The sequence below is a fragment of the Callospermophilus lateralis genome, chromosome 8 (genome assembly GCF_048772815.1).
Source record: "Callospermophilus lateralis isolate mCalLat2 chromosome 8, mCalLat2.hap1, whole genome shotgun sequence".
NCBI lineage: Eukaryota > Metazoa > Chordata > Mammalia > Rodentia > Sciuridae > Callospermophilus > Callospermophilus lateralis.
This window is the reverse complement of record NC_135312.1, coordinates 15,238,417-15,251,356: the sequence shown is the minus strand read 5'-3', so window position 1 is coordinate 15,251,356 and position 12,940 is coordinate 15,238,417. Positions and strand designations below refer to the sequence as shown.

Sequence of the window (12,940 nt, the reverse complement as noted above, 5' to 3'; positions counted from 1 at the left end):
CACTCCCATCAGAATGGCAATGATCAAGAAAACAAACAGCAATAGATGCTGGTGAGGTACTGGGGACAGAGGTGGGACTTTTGGGGAAGGAATTGGATCATCAGGGCTCTGACTTCATCAGTGGATTAATCTATTGATAGTTGGATGGGTTCATTGCTTGAAGGTGGTGGGGCGTGGTTGGAGGAGGTGGGACACAAGGAGTTGCCCTTGGAGACTGCATCTCATCTCATGCCCCTTGCTTTTCCTCTCTCTCTCTCTGCTTCATGGCGGCCATGAGCTGAGCAGCTTTCCTCTGCCACACTTTTTCCCCCATAATGTTCTGCTTTACCTCAGGCCCACAGCCATAGGGTCATCTGGCCATGGTCTGAATCCTTTGAAACCATTAACCAAAATAAAGTTTTTCTTTGTTAAGTTGTTTATGTCAGGTATTTTGGTCACAGCAACAAAAAAAACTGACTAACACATGTGCTTCCAGGCACAGTTCAGCTTCTTGTTAAGTCTAACAGTAGACATAGAGGTCAGTGACATGCTTCTATAAATAATGAAAAAATCTATCATTAATTGGATGTTCACCATATACTGGACGTGTAGACCACCTCACTTAATGCCTAGAATCAACTCACTTTGTAATGTTGGGTACTATTTTATGCCTACTTTATTATTATATGATTATGCAATTAATTGTACAATTAACTATTCTGCTTTTCTGACAATCCTAAAAAAGGAGGGAGGATGATATTTGCTTATCAAGAAATCAAACACCCAAATAAAAATCAGAAAACTAATAACAAAGGTTTTTGTGACAATATCACTGCCATCACAGATTTTAGCTCCAAACCATTCCCCTGATATGCCACCAAGAACTTAGTACTACTACTCTCACCCAAACTCCCTCAGTAGTGGATTCCTAGGGAATCTCCTTACCTCCCTAGTTGATAGAGGCCGTATGAGTACTGTCTACCTGAGTACTGTCTACCTTCTAACTCACACAGTGACATCTTATGAAATGGGCATCATATTTTGCCTAAATATATTTCCCATATATTTATTCCTTTACAATAGGCCTTTCAAATGTATATCTTTTAATTAACCATCTCTAAAACTCTGCCAGCTTCCTATTACCTCCTGAAATAAAAGTGGGAGTAAGCCTTTTGCTGAAGACTAAGGATCAAAAGTAGGCACCTATTTTGTTGTGATTATTTCTTGCGATTCTCTTCTCTTTTCAAACTAATGTCCCCTCCTTTGTTTTCTGACAATCCAAATCACTTCTGGACTTCAGGGTCAGTATTCTTGGGTTTAAGTCCCAACTCTATAACTTCCTTTTTTCTATGTCTTTCACAGCTTTCATCATTCTTTCCAAAACCGATTTCCTCTTCTCTAAGAGCAGGGTGGTATTTGCATACAAAATAATTGCAATGCTTAGAACTAATAATGAAAGTGAAAACAGTTTTGTTTACTATAAAAATCCACCCATAAAATGTTAGCTACTATCTCTGTGGCTCACAGGCTTTTTCTAGTTCATTCCACCCTCATATCCATACCTGCTTCTGGTGCGGCATCAGAAAATCTTTAAATCCATTGACACAGGAAGGATGAGGACTCAATGCAGCTAAAGAACTGTCACAGGCATTTGGCACAGTGCTGCACTAGGAGTCAAGGAGACCAGGGTATGGGCCAGTTCTGTCACGTAGGTGCCCAATGGCTTTTGAAGGCAACAACCACTGAAGTTAACCTTCTGTATCTAAATATGAAATTACAAGCTAAAGGGCTTGATCCAAGGCCACTTTAAATTCCAAAATAACTCTATTTTCTGCTACTAGTTTTCTGATTCTTATTTGGTTGTTTGATTTCTAGATAAGTGGGACATTGTCTGTTCTCCCTCCTTTTCTGTACTTAGAAGAGAAGCAGAATAGTTACTTTCATGAACCCTAGATCTAGACTTCTCAGAGTCCTTACCATGGCTCTGCTGCTGTGTGCTGTGGGAAAGTTACTTAGCCTCTCTGTGCCAGTGTCTTCATCCATATAACAGGAATACAGTGCCAACATTATTGTGCTGGTACTTTTACAAATTAATTTATGTAAAGTGCCTATACATAGCAAATGATGTCAAAGTGGTTTGATTTTATTAGATTTTTAGGACAGACAGTAGAAAGTCTATTAAAGTTCAAGAGAAATACTCTTATGGTGTTTTTAATATAGTAAACCAATCTGCCCTATCTTTCTTCATTTCTCTTTGTTATTACTTTTGAAAAATCTTTTTCTTTGACCGTAATCATATTCAGTGTTTAGCTTTCCCTTATTAGTATTAATATTTTTGTCTCTCTTTATGGGTAAATTCCATCTTATTCCTTCTTTCCGGCCTCAGCTTTCTATTGAATTCTATTAGAGATTTTTGTTGTGTGTTATATCTGGCAGTATAATTTTTATTTCCCTCACCAAAGATCAATTAAGACCCTATCACATAAAAAAATATTACTCCTGTTTTAAGGGGCCCTTCATAATTGCTATAGTGATAACATGACTAATGCTAAAGATACATGCCAATTAGGTGATTATTTTTTAAAGTCTAAACTCGCTAAAGAATTGTTTACACCTATAAATAAGATAAAGACAATACATTCATATGTACCATGAGCAAAGCTCCAGCAGTTCACCTCTGGGTTGTTATGTTCTATAACAGATTGAATTCAAACACGAAATTGCAAAGCAATTCAAGTCCTTCTAGAATAGAAATTGCAATGTCATTGCCAACAAGCACCTCTAACAGAAGACGTTCAAACTAATTGGCCATTTTCGAAGTACTTTTCATTTTCAATGTGATATATGAATGTAAAATAGGACAAAGTGCTAATTATAAAGGATTTTTTTTGTTCCCAAAATATATTCAGAGACAAGGCTGAAAAAAACATCTTTTAGAATAAGAAAAATTGGGGAGTTCCAATAGCTTAGAGTGGTCTGGGGAGGGCTAGGACTCCTGCAGAGTTTCAGATGGATTGATGATGTTCTTGTGGGCTGCGCATGATTAGCTTGGAATTAATTGCTCATATACTCTCAATGTGCACCTGAAAATAGCTCCTGGTGGGTGGATGGGTGAAGGGCTGTTAGACAGGGGGAGTCAAGGGGGTTCCCAGTCCTTCTCCTTCTTGAGATAAAAGTTTAAAGTTGCCAGAGTTTAAAGAGCTGCTCATAGGGCCTGGACCATGTTTGAACTCTGTCCCTGAAAGTCAAATACTGGAACAGGAAGAATAAAGGTTTATGACAGGTCCTGCCTCCCCCTCATCAGCTATGCAGCTGTGCAGACTTGAGCAAATTCATGAACCCCGGATACTCTTTCCCGCCTGATCATCTGGCCAAACTCTGTCAGCATGGTGAGGAGAAGAAAGACGAAAGCAAGCACTGAAGGTCTCACATCCGTGCTCACAGTTGTTGTTTGTGGTACTGGGGACTGAACCTGATACTTCCGGTTACAGGTGACGAGTTCTGCTCCCCCACATGTTGATTAGAGAAACCTAGAGGCAAGCATATAGATCAGGCTTTATTTAAAAGAGGTAACATAGACTTCTCCCCTGAGGGAGAAGGGGGCCATAGCTGGCATCCTGGTATCCAAGAGGTGAGAGTGTTCTGCCTTTTTTTTTTTATATGTCTTAGGCTTCCTTTGTTCTACTGCTCTCTTCCCTTTATCTCTCTCCTTCCTGCCTATATGACTAGGACCACAGATGCTTGGTGGGATGGCCAAAAGATGAGAAGCAGATGGCAGGGGAAGGGCCAAATGGAGCAGCCCAGGACAGATTAACAACTTTTATAACTTCCTCTATGGAGGGACAATTCCTGGGACAGGTTACTTTAGCAACAGGTTGGAGCTGGGGCAGGTTATCTTGATAAGGGTAGAGGAAGGCTCCGAAGATATTTCAGTTCCTGGGGGAGGGGCAGTCTCTAACCTCACTGACTCACTCAAATTGGCCTCCTTGATTTGACCTGACTTGATTTACCTATATATTCCGACTGCCTGTCTAATTCTGGCTTCAAACCCAGGTCTTCAGATATGCTAGGCAAACACTCTACTGCTCTGGAAAATAGCTTAGTAAATATTCCTCCAGGCAGCTTTGTCTTAAGCTGATATATCAGACTTGAACTTGAAACCAACAGCATCACCTCTTTATTGCAGAGTTCTCAGGGGGTAGTCTCCACTGTGATGGCCAAGACTCTTCCAGCATCGGGTAGTGGAGAGCAAAAGCCTAGAGCACAATTTGTGAAACCTCCCTCCAATACCTGTCACTGAACCAAGCTTATAAATATTTAATAACATACAGCATGTCACCAGAAAGTAATCAATCTTACCATGATTTTATTGTCACAGGGATCAAATCACTATTAGATCAGTTTAATAAAAGGTAAACTTTAGGAGCAGAGATTCAGGGGTGTTATTATTAAAAATGAGATAAAGCAATATCAGCCAAGCAAGCTGAGGCTTTGGCCAGCCAAATCAATTTCAGCTCAAATAGAATTTTAAAGTTACAATATTTATGAACTTTTCATAATGAAAAATCAATATGTTTCTATAGAAAAGTCATGTTGCATTTAGAACGGGGATCTCCTGTAGATATACCCATTATCCTAGAGTGGTTCCGATATTTATTCATCTGTGTCACTTTTTTGAATTGAGCACTGTTAGTAGCTGCAACCAAACTGGTCTTGCTGCTAGTAGGTGGTACCCAGGTAACGTGGGAGGCTTAAGCATCACAAGGAGGACTTCTCTGTGTGGATGGGCTGAGCTCTCTATGGAATGATGCTATTCCTGATAAAATGATTGATTTCTGCACTGCAAGTCTTCTTCACAACCATATGCTGGAATGGGGGCCTCACACTACTGGTTGCTTGTGAAGCAAGATCTTCCAAGTTCTTTTCTGGAGGGTCGGCTTTGACCTTGAGTAGAATTCAATTTGCCTAATTATGAGTTGGGCTGTAATCAGCTTCTACTGTATTTTTAAAGAAAGGAGAGAAAGGCGCCTATTTTTAAAACTCATTCTGTTGTTCCCTGGTGATTTGAACTCCAATTTCTAGCCCAATTGTGTCATGGCCTGAGGGGACTGTTGACTCAGACATAGGACAACCTCAGCCCTGAGAAACTTAAATCTAAGGAACAAAGAACACAAGGAGACAGCCTGGAAGTTCAAGAGTGTCTGGGTTTGGGAATTTGTTGTCTGATGAAAATTAAATCTGTTAAAAAAAATACCTGTATTAAAATACTATTTGTATTCAGCTTGTCTCAGGGTGCAAACGCTGTGTTTGAATTAGCTCCTCAGCAAGATGCCTGGGTGGCTACACTGTGGCAGACCTTGGAGACATTTAAGAGGCTGGAGTCCCACCTAGGTCTGGTTTTTGTCCCAGAGAAACCACTCAGAAGCCCCAACTCTGTATTTCTCTCTGGTAAAAAGCAGAAATATAAACAGTCCCTGTTCTTCCTTGCCTTGGTTTCTCCTCTCCTGTGTATCTGTTTCTCCACTGTCCTATAATCAGGAAGGACAGCAACTTCTGGAGCCTGGTGAGCTCCTCAAGGTGTTTTTGCACATTTCCTCTGAAGAGAAATTTAGGCATTGGAGTTTATGGCCAATTAATTCATTTACAGTAAAAAAAAAAAAGATTATCCCCTAAGATTTTAAACTCAAAAGTAATACTGTTATCATCTCTTAAAATAGCATATTGACTGAGCTCATGATCTGTGGTCTCAAAAATCCAGGAATCAAATCCCAGCTTTATCCTGTGACCTTGAATAAGTTATTTAAACTTTGTGAATCCAAGTTTACTCCTTGTAAGATCAGGGTAGCAATAAGTGTCTCCTACCATTTTTGTCAAAATTAAACGGAGATAATATCCCGTGAAGCTTAGAGCAAAATTCTGTAAGTAGTGGTGGTTTTTATTTATTTATTCTCATACACAAACCCTTGGGGGACTAACCACATCTGAATGAGCCATAATAGCAGGTTAAGTCTTCATCCTGTGTATTTTGGGGCCACAATGCAGTCCGTGACAGGACCAGAAGTCAGATTGCTGTAGGTTAAGGGGATATCAGACTACAGGAATTGGACCCAGTCAATACTGTCAACTCTTCTGAGAACTTTGACAATTATGGGTGAGAAAAGAGGCTTTCATGTTAACATTGTTATTTCTCTTGTTATCATGGGAGAGATGGGAAAGCAGAAAAACCATAAGCTGTATCATCAAAGATTTGGTATAAATCATGTTCCTATATTTTCTTCTATGTGACATTTGGCCATGCAACTCTTTACCTCTGTGGGGCTCAGTCTCCATTTATTTGAAAAATAGATATTTCTATCTCATTGTGGGGGTTTTGTGATTTTTTTAGAAAAAGTCACCTTGCCCACCTCCTGGAATACAGCAGGAACTCAATAAATGTTCGGCAGTATATCAAAATCCCCCCAATGATGCTCTTAAAAGGAGCCCGAGTCACACAGTGAAAGCAGTCCTGTGTGGAATCACGCTCTGCTCCCCACAGAGTCCTACTGCAGGAATCACAGTTGATTGGACTTGGTGGTGTTGCTTTTTAAGTTTATCATATGCTGGTGCTTGGTGATGATCTCAGATATGTTTCTAGATCCTGTCAGCCTCCTAGGGATAGAAACAGCCCTTTGGCAAGTAAAAGTCATTAAGAAGTAAGGTACAAGGCAGACACTGCCCGTGTGTCTCCTTTTGAACATTGCGTGTGATGATCATCCTATCACACACACTTAATTCGATTATACTGACCCTCCAGCCTTGGGCCTTTTGTCTAGACTTGGCATTCGCAAGTCTGTGACAGCTGGAGAAAGAAACCATCGGTAGTATGGTTCAGACTTGCTGCATGGCACAAAGGCCAAGGGGTTAATGTGCTGCTTTGTCTGTTGCTAGCAGAAGGGTCCCTGGGTCCAGTCAAGGTCATTCCATGATTGAAAGACTGTTCACAAAATCTGATTAAAATTTCCACTTCTTTCACCCATGCTGTGTTTCTTGAGACAATAAATAAATGGTGATTCTAAAGAAGGAACTTAAGATCTCACTATCAACAGACAAACTTAATTTTAAAAATATTTCTTTAGGGAAAATCTCTAATTATTCTTATAGAAAAGGGTCTAAGGGCTCCAGAGGAATGGAATTGATCAGCAGCACCTTTTTTTATTTTTTTGAACTGAGTATTGAACCCAGAGTACTTAACCACTGAGTCACATTCCCATCCCTTACATAGTTTAAGATGCTGAGGCTGGCTTTGAACAAGCAATCCTCCTACCTCAGCTTCAGGAGCTACTGGGATTGCAGGCATGCACCACCATGCCCAATGCAACATCATCTTTTATTCATTTTTCATTCACCAGAAAATTCTTAAGTGACTGCAAGGTATCACAATGTTAGGTCCAGAAAGTATAGAGCTATGTAAAACTTTGATTCTGTCTTTAGGGGACCACAATGGAGAAGACAAACATGCACAGGTCACAGGGGTTTTAGATATCTATGAAAGAGGGGGTGTGGGAGCTCTGAACAGGCTATCATCAGTTCTGTGTATTGGAACAATCCAAAAAGTTGTAGAGAGAAAGCATTAATATATGAGTTGCATTATGAAAGATCTATACATTTTAGCAGGTAGAAAAGGAAAGGAGATCAGTTTAGGTTGATGAAATTATACTTAGAATGACAAAGAAGAAGCTTACATAAGCCATTTTTCTAGAAAGCAGAAACTTTCTATTTAATTTTATCTACCTATAATAGGCCTGTTGCATAGCATTTATTTATGTGTTGAGAAATATAATAAAACAACAGAGTCCAAGACATTGGGCCTACAGCAATCTTCGGAACAACATCTTCTTTCATTCTCTCACTTTAGGATGCCTTGGGTGAAATCAACCCATTTGTTGAAAGGAATGAAAAAGAAAATTGAAGTGATGCTATTTGAGCTTATTTGATTTTCTCCATAAATCCCAGTTTGAGGCCCATGTGTTAATGTCTAGCTGTGTCTTCTGATCTACTTTAGCTTTTTGCATTACTGTAGGTACACACCCTACTTACTTTCTCATCAGTTTTATCCGTGTCAGCTCAGAGGTTACTCATGGCCTTCCCATCTTTCTGTGTCTCTTTCTATGATCCCAATCTATCTATCAGTATTCTGAAGATTTCTGTACTGCTACTGCCAAATAAGTTACTATGATGTGAAAAGTATAAAATGAATGTTTGCTCGTATCTCCTGTTACTCACTTTGACAAACACAACCATTCTGAGTATTGTTTCTTCATCATTATAGGTCTTGTGTAAATCCTTTGAGAGCAATGATTAGAACATACCAAGATTAGTGTCCCTCTGACCTTCTTTTTCTTGCTAAGCAAGAGCTCTGGCCCCGTGATGCCCTCAGCAAGGCAGGGCATTAAATAGTTGCAGATATTATCAAGAGACAACATTGTTTCAAAAATGGTGCAACTTAGGAGGAAAGCCATGGCTACATATGGGGCCTCCTTCATATGGGAGTTTTTATTTCCTGCTGAGTTCCTCCTGCATGGCGTGGCCTGGATGGAAACAGGAAGGATTCATTTAGAACTCCATTTTACGACACTGCAAAGAAACGAGACTGAAGCGTGTGCTCCTTTGAGATAAAAACACAGAGATCCTAATATACCCCAATACCTCCAAACTTGTGCTTACATGGGTCTAAGGCAAATAAGAAAATATTCGTAGATGTTACTTGGGGGAAAGATTCAGTGGGATCTTTGGGATCAATTTTGTTAAGCAAAGTTGAACAGGATTCTTTTTTGCAGGTCTTCTTAAAACCTACATATTCCAATATATTTTTCCAAAATTACATTACAGCATTTACCGGACATAAGAGCATAATATTCTTTTTGCATAAAGCATCTTTGAGAAATTGTAGTGAAATTCACAAAGCAAAATAAAACACATTAGAATTTATGTATCATTACAAACTCTTGGTTGCAAACAGGCCTAATTAGAAGTTCCTCTAGACCCCTGACTTTTTAGTATGCACCTATAGAACTGGATTTATGGCAGTCCAACTGGCTGCTGCAGGTTATTTACCCTCATCAGCACTTGATATGAAAATTTTTGTTTTATCCCCAGGTGAAATACCGGGTTCCAGTGGAATTCTCTGAGAGCATTAGCAGAGTTCTCTGTTGTAGTGCATGGTACAGAAGGCAATGCAGTTTTTCATCAAGCTACAGTTTCATTTTTAGAAGAGTACTTGGTATATAAACAAAATTTTAGGCTCAATTGTGAGTGAGATTTTATACTTTTTAAATGATGTAAAAACGCAAGAATTGTAATGTCTACATTAATCACTAGAATGTGCAAAAAATATCATGTATAATTGTCTTGCCATTAGATCAGAGAAATATAAAGATGGCTATCAGCAATGTGAGAATTCTTCCTCTGGGGACAAATCACAGATATATAGCAAACATTTCACTCTGTTTTCCTGTATTGCTCATCATGAGCTTTGGTGAGCAGGGACAGGTCTTAAGACTCTTTCTGGTTTTCCTCCACAGACAGTGTTGAAGATGAACTGGAGATGGCCACCGTCAGGCATCGGCCTGAGGCCCTGGAGCTTCTGGAAGCCCAGAGTAAATTTACCAAGAAAGAGCTCCAGATTCTATACAGAGGATTTAAGAATGTAAGAACTTTCTTTCTGACTTTACCTTTACACAGTTCTCAGAGGAGCTTTGAGAAGTGAGAGGGTGGGAGGGAAACATACTATTCTGAAAGAGCCCCATCCTATGTGTGGTTCTCACTAATCCTATCTGGTTTTAATATAATCATTATCTGTTTGGACTTTGATTCACTTTGGCAAACCAATGCTGGTACACTTTAGTTGCCCATTAAACAAAGGTACTGAAAAAAAATTACTCAATTCAATATTTAGTTGGAGCTTTTGTGTGTGTGTGTGTGTGTGTGTGTGTGTGTGTGTGCTTCACACACAATATCACCATTTCAATAGCTTCATTGATCTCTTCACTTCTTAACTATAATCTGACACTTATTGTTTGGGGACCATCAGGTAACTCCCTTCCTGGCACTGGAGAAAAGTTCCTACAAATTGTATTGCTTGTAGGTAGTCACCAAGTTTGGTTCTTTGTTATCCATGTGTGCAGGTGTCCTCCTTCCTAGTGGATCATCTTCAGAAAGGGTGATAACCCATGCATACAGAGGTCAGGGGAGAGAGACAAGGAGTGAGTTACAACAATGTATAAGCAAATATTTCTCCTGAATACTTGGTAGGAGCTTAGTGTTAAACTACATGATTCTGGTTATTCAAAAGCCAGAGAAGACATACTCTGTCATCAAAGATCTTATGGGCTAAATAGGAGTGAAGACTTATTGTCATGAACCCATTTAAAAATAACTCATTCATTCATATATATATAGTTAGAAGTTGACACAATACCTTTATTTTATTTATTTATTTATATGTGGTGCTGAGGATCGAATGCAGTACCTCACACATAGTAGGCGAGTGCTCTACCACTGAGCCACAACCCCAGCCCCAAATAACTCATTCTTAAAAGTGCTAAATGATTATGTATCAAAAAGCATAGCAACCTCACATAGATTTTTTTCTACACATCTGTAAATCGAAGTAGGAAACCCAAATTAAGTTGCTTTGATTACCCCCAAACCCATACTCTAAAGAGACCAATTCCATGTCTCTAGAGGCTTGTGGTATCCGTAGATTTCTATCAGTCTCACTACCTCAACTGCTGCTTTTGTCTAGCCTCAGGCAGACCAGATGAGAAACTGCCTACTCTTTGGTACTCACAACAGAACTTTCTTCTGAGAATTCATCCTTTTCAGGATACTTTTACAGGGTTTTCATTATGCACATTGCACATACACAGACTTCCACCATTTCCCTGAGTGCATGGAGGTCTGCCTTCCTCCAATTCATATCCACATCCTTCTCATGTCATAGGATTTCTCCTTTTTCCTCCCTCATTATGCAGAGGGGCTTCCTTCCACTTCCAAACCTTGGCCATCTACAAACACCCAGGCTTTGTGGTGATGGACTGGGGCAGCAGGGGCTCTGATGGAGATGGGTGCTCGCCACAGAGACAGGACTCTAATTAAAGGGAATCTTGAGTGTAATCTGAGATGAACATGCATAAAGAGAAAAGGGCTTTGACAACTAGTTTAACAAATCATCGCTGTATGTCTTCTTCAGTAGTTTATGGGTCTCAGGAGAAACAGCTGCACAGTAGAAACACACTGAGCAGCAACAACAGGAAAGGAAAGGAGGCAAAGCCAACCAAATGTTGGCTAAATTAAGTCAATGCTAAGAGAAGGCTAATCAGAGAGAAAGACTTGAAATGTGCTCATTTACAAAGTTTAGAAACATCTAAACTTCTCTGTTCTAGCTCAGAAATCTTGAGGTAAGCAAGCTACTGTTTCTTTTAGCACTGAATTATACAGTAGATACCAATGGCTGTCCAATAAAGCAGTTCTTGGTCTAACATTCCAGCATCCCTGGGTTCCTTGAGTGCTATTGAGTTATTAGTTCACTGCCGTCACTGTAGGGTCTTTCCATTTGAGGACTGGCTACCTTTCATCCCATTTGCTGTAAGTTGGAATCGTGATTACTGCCAGCATGAACCTTGAAGCCAGCATATCTTACATGCATAGCACTTTTCAGTAAATTGTCAGGCTCAACATCTGCATTCATTGCTCTTTTCTATTATTTTTTCTTTGCCTACTTGTTTTGTCTTCTCCCTTTCCTCTCTTTCTCTATCCTCTTTTCTCTGCCTATTTCTCTACTCCTCTTTTGTTTCTTTCATTCTTATATACTCTCTTTCCCTTGTGCAATTATTTCCTCCTGTTATTTCACTTCTTCCCCTTTCTTCCTCTTTCCCTATTTCTTCTTTTCCATTTCTTTATTACTCTCTCTTTCTGCCCTGCCCCACTCATCCCATGAGACAAATTTCCATCAGACCTGAATGTGCCAAAGAATAGTTTATGTACTTCCTTAAAAGATTTCACAGTTTGTTCATAAAATATCAATCAGTGTTTCTGATGAAACAAACAAGAGTGGCCTTTTAATCTTTACGTTAACCTTCTCAAGTGCACAACTCTAATAAATGTGCCCTGAAGCCTGGCAAGGGGGACACCAAAGCAGGTCAGCAGCACACACATTTCACAGGAGGGAAGGGATCTGAGCCGGCTTCCGGCAGAGAAAGCTGAGCAACTGCCCTTGGTTTACGGAATAGCAATTATCTCAAAGTCCTGAAGATCAAAAAATCATTTCCCTGGAAACAATTGGGATGTTCATTTTTAATGAAACCTTTTAAAAGTCTCCATATTTTGATTAAAAGGATAAACCATTCATCAGCATTTTAAAATAGTCACACTTATATGAAAGTAGCTCAACTTGCTGGGCACTCCTCTAGGTTTAGCTTAGCAATTCTCCAGGTTTTTTTTCCCAGTATAGTGCCTCTAATAACATTCCCTCTCATTTTCAACACAGATTGTTAAAATAAACGGGCAACAGGAGAAAGAGAAGATTTCTCATCTCTTCAGACTATTTTTTAAAATATTTTTTTAAGTTGTCAATGGACCTTTATTTATTTATTTTTATGTGGTGCTGACAATCAAGCCCACTGCCTCATACATGCTAGCGCTCTACCATTGGGCCTCAGTCCCAGCCCTCTTCAGCCTATCTTGCTCATTGAGTCACCCACACTCTTCTTTCCTCTCACAGCTTTCTAAACAGAGTTTCAAAAGTGGGCAGCTAATAGGGATGGAGAAGAATGTTCTATGTATTTCTGTACCATTACATTGCTCAGAATCACCTGCTCGGCCTTAGCCCAAATGATGATGACTTAGTATGTGGAACTGGGACACTGAATTTGCATTTTTTGGATGTTCTCAAGTGATGGAGATGCTGCTGGTCCAGAGTCCA

At 39.6% G+C, this 12,940-nt stretch overlaps 1 protein-coding gene across 3 annotated transcripts in view; it reads left to right on the top strand.

The window, feature by feature from the left end:
- Window positions 1–12,940, top strand: part of Kcnip4 (potassium voltage-gated channel interacting protein 4) — a 485,624-nt gene that overhangs the window by 371,132 nt on the left and 101,552 nt on the right. For 2 of the 3 annotated variants that reach the window (XM_076863845.2, XM_076863844.2), the window contains exon 2: window positions 9,540–9,664. In XM_076863845.2, the coding sequence (XP_076719960.1) occupies window positions 9,540–9,664 (125 nt within the window). Of the gene's footprint in view, window positions 1–5,532; window positions 5,543–9,539; window positions 9,665–12,940 lie in introns of those variants that run through there. The other variant, XM_076863846.2, reaches the window with a different exon arrangement.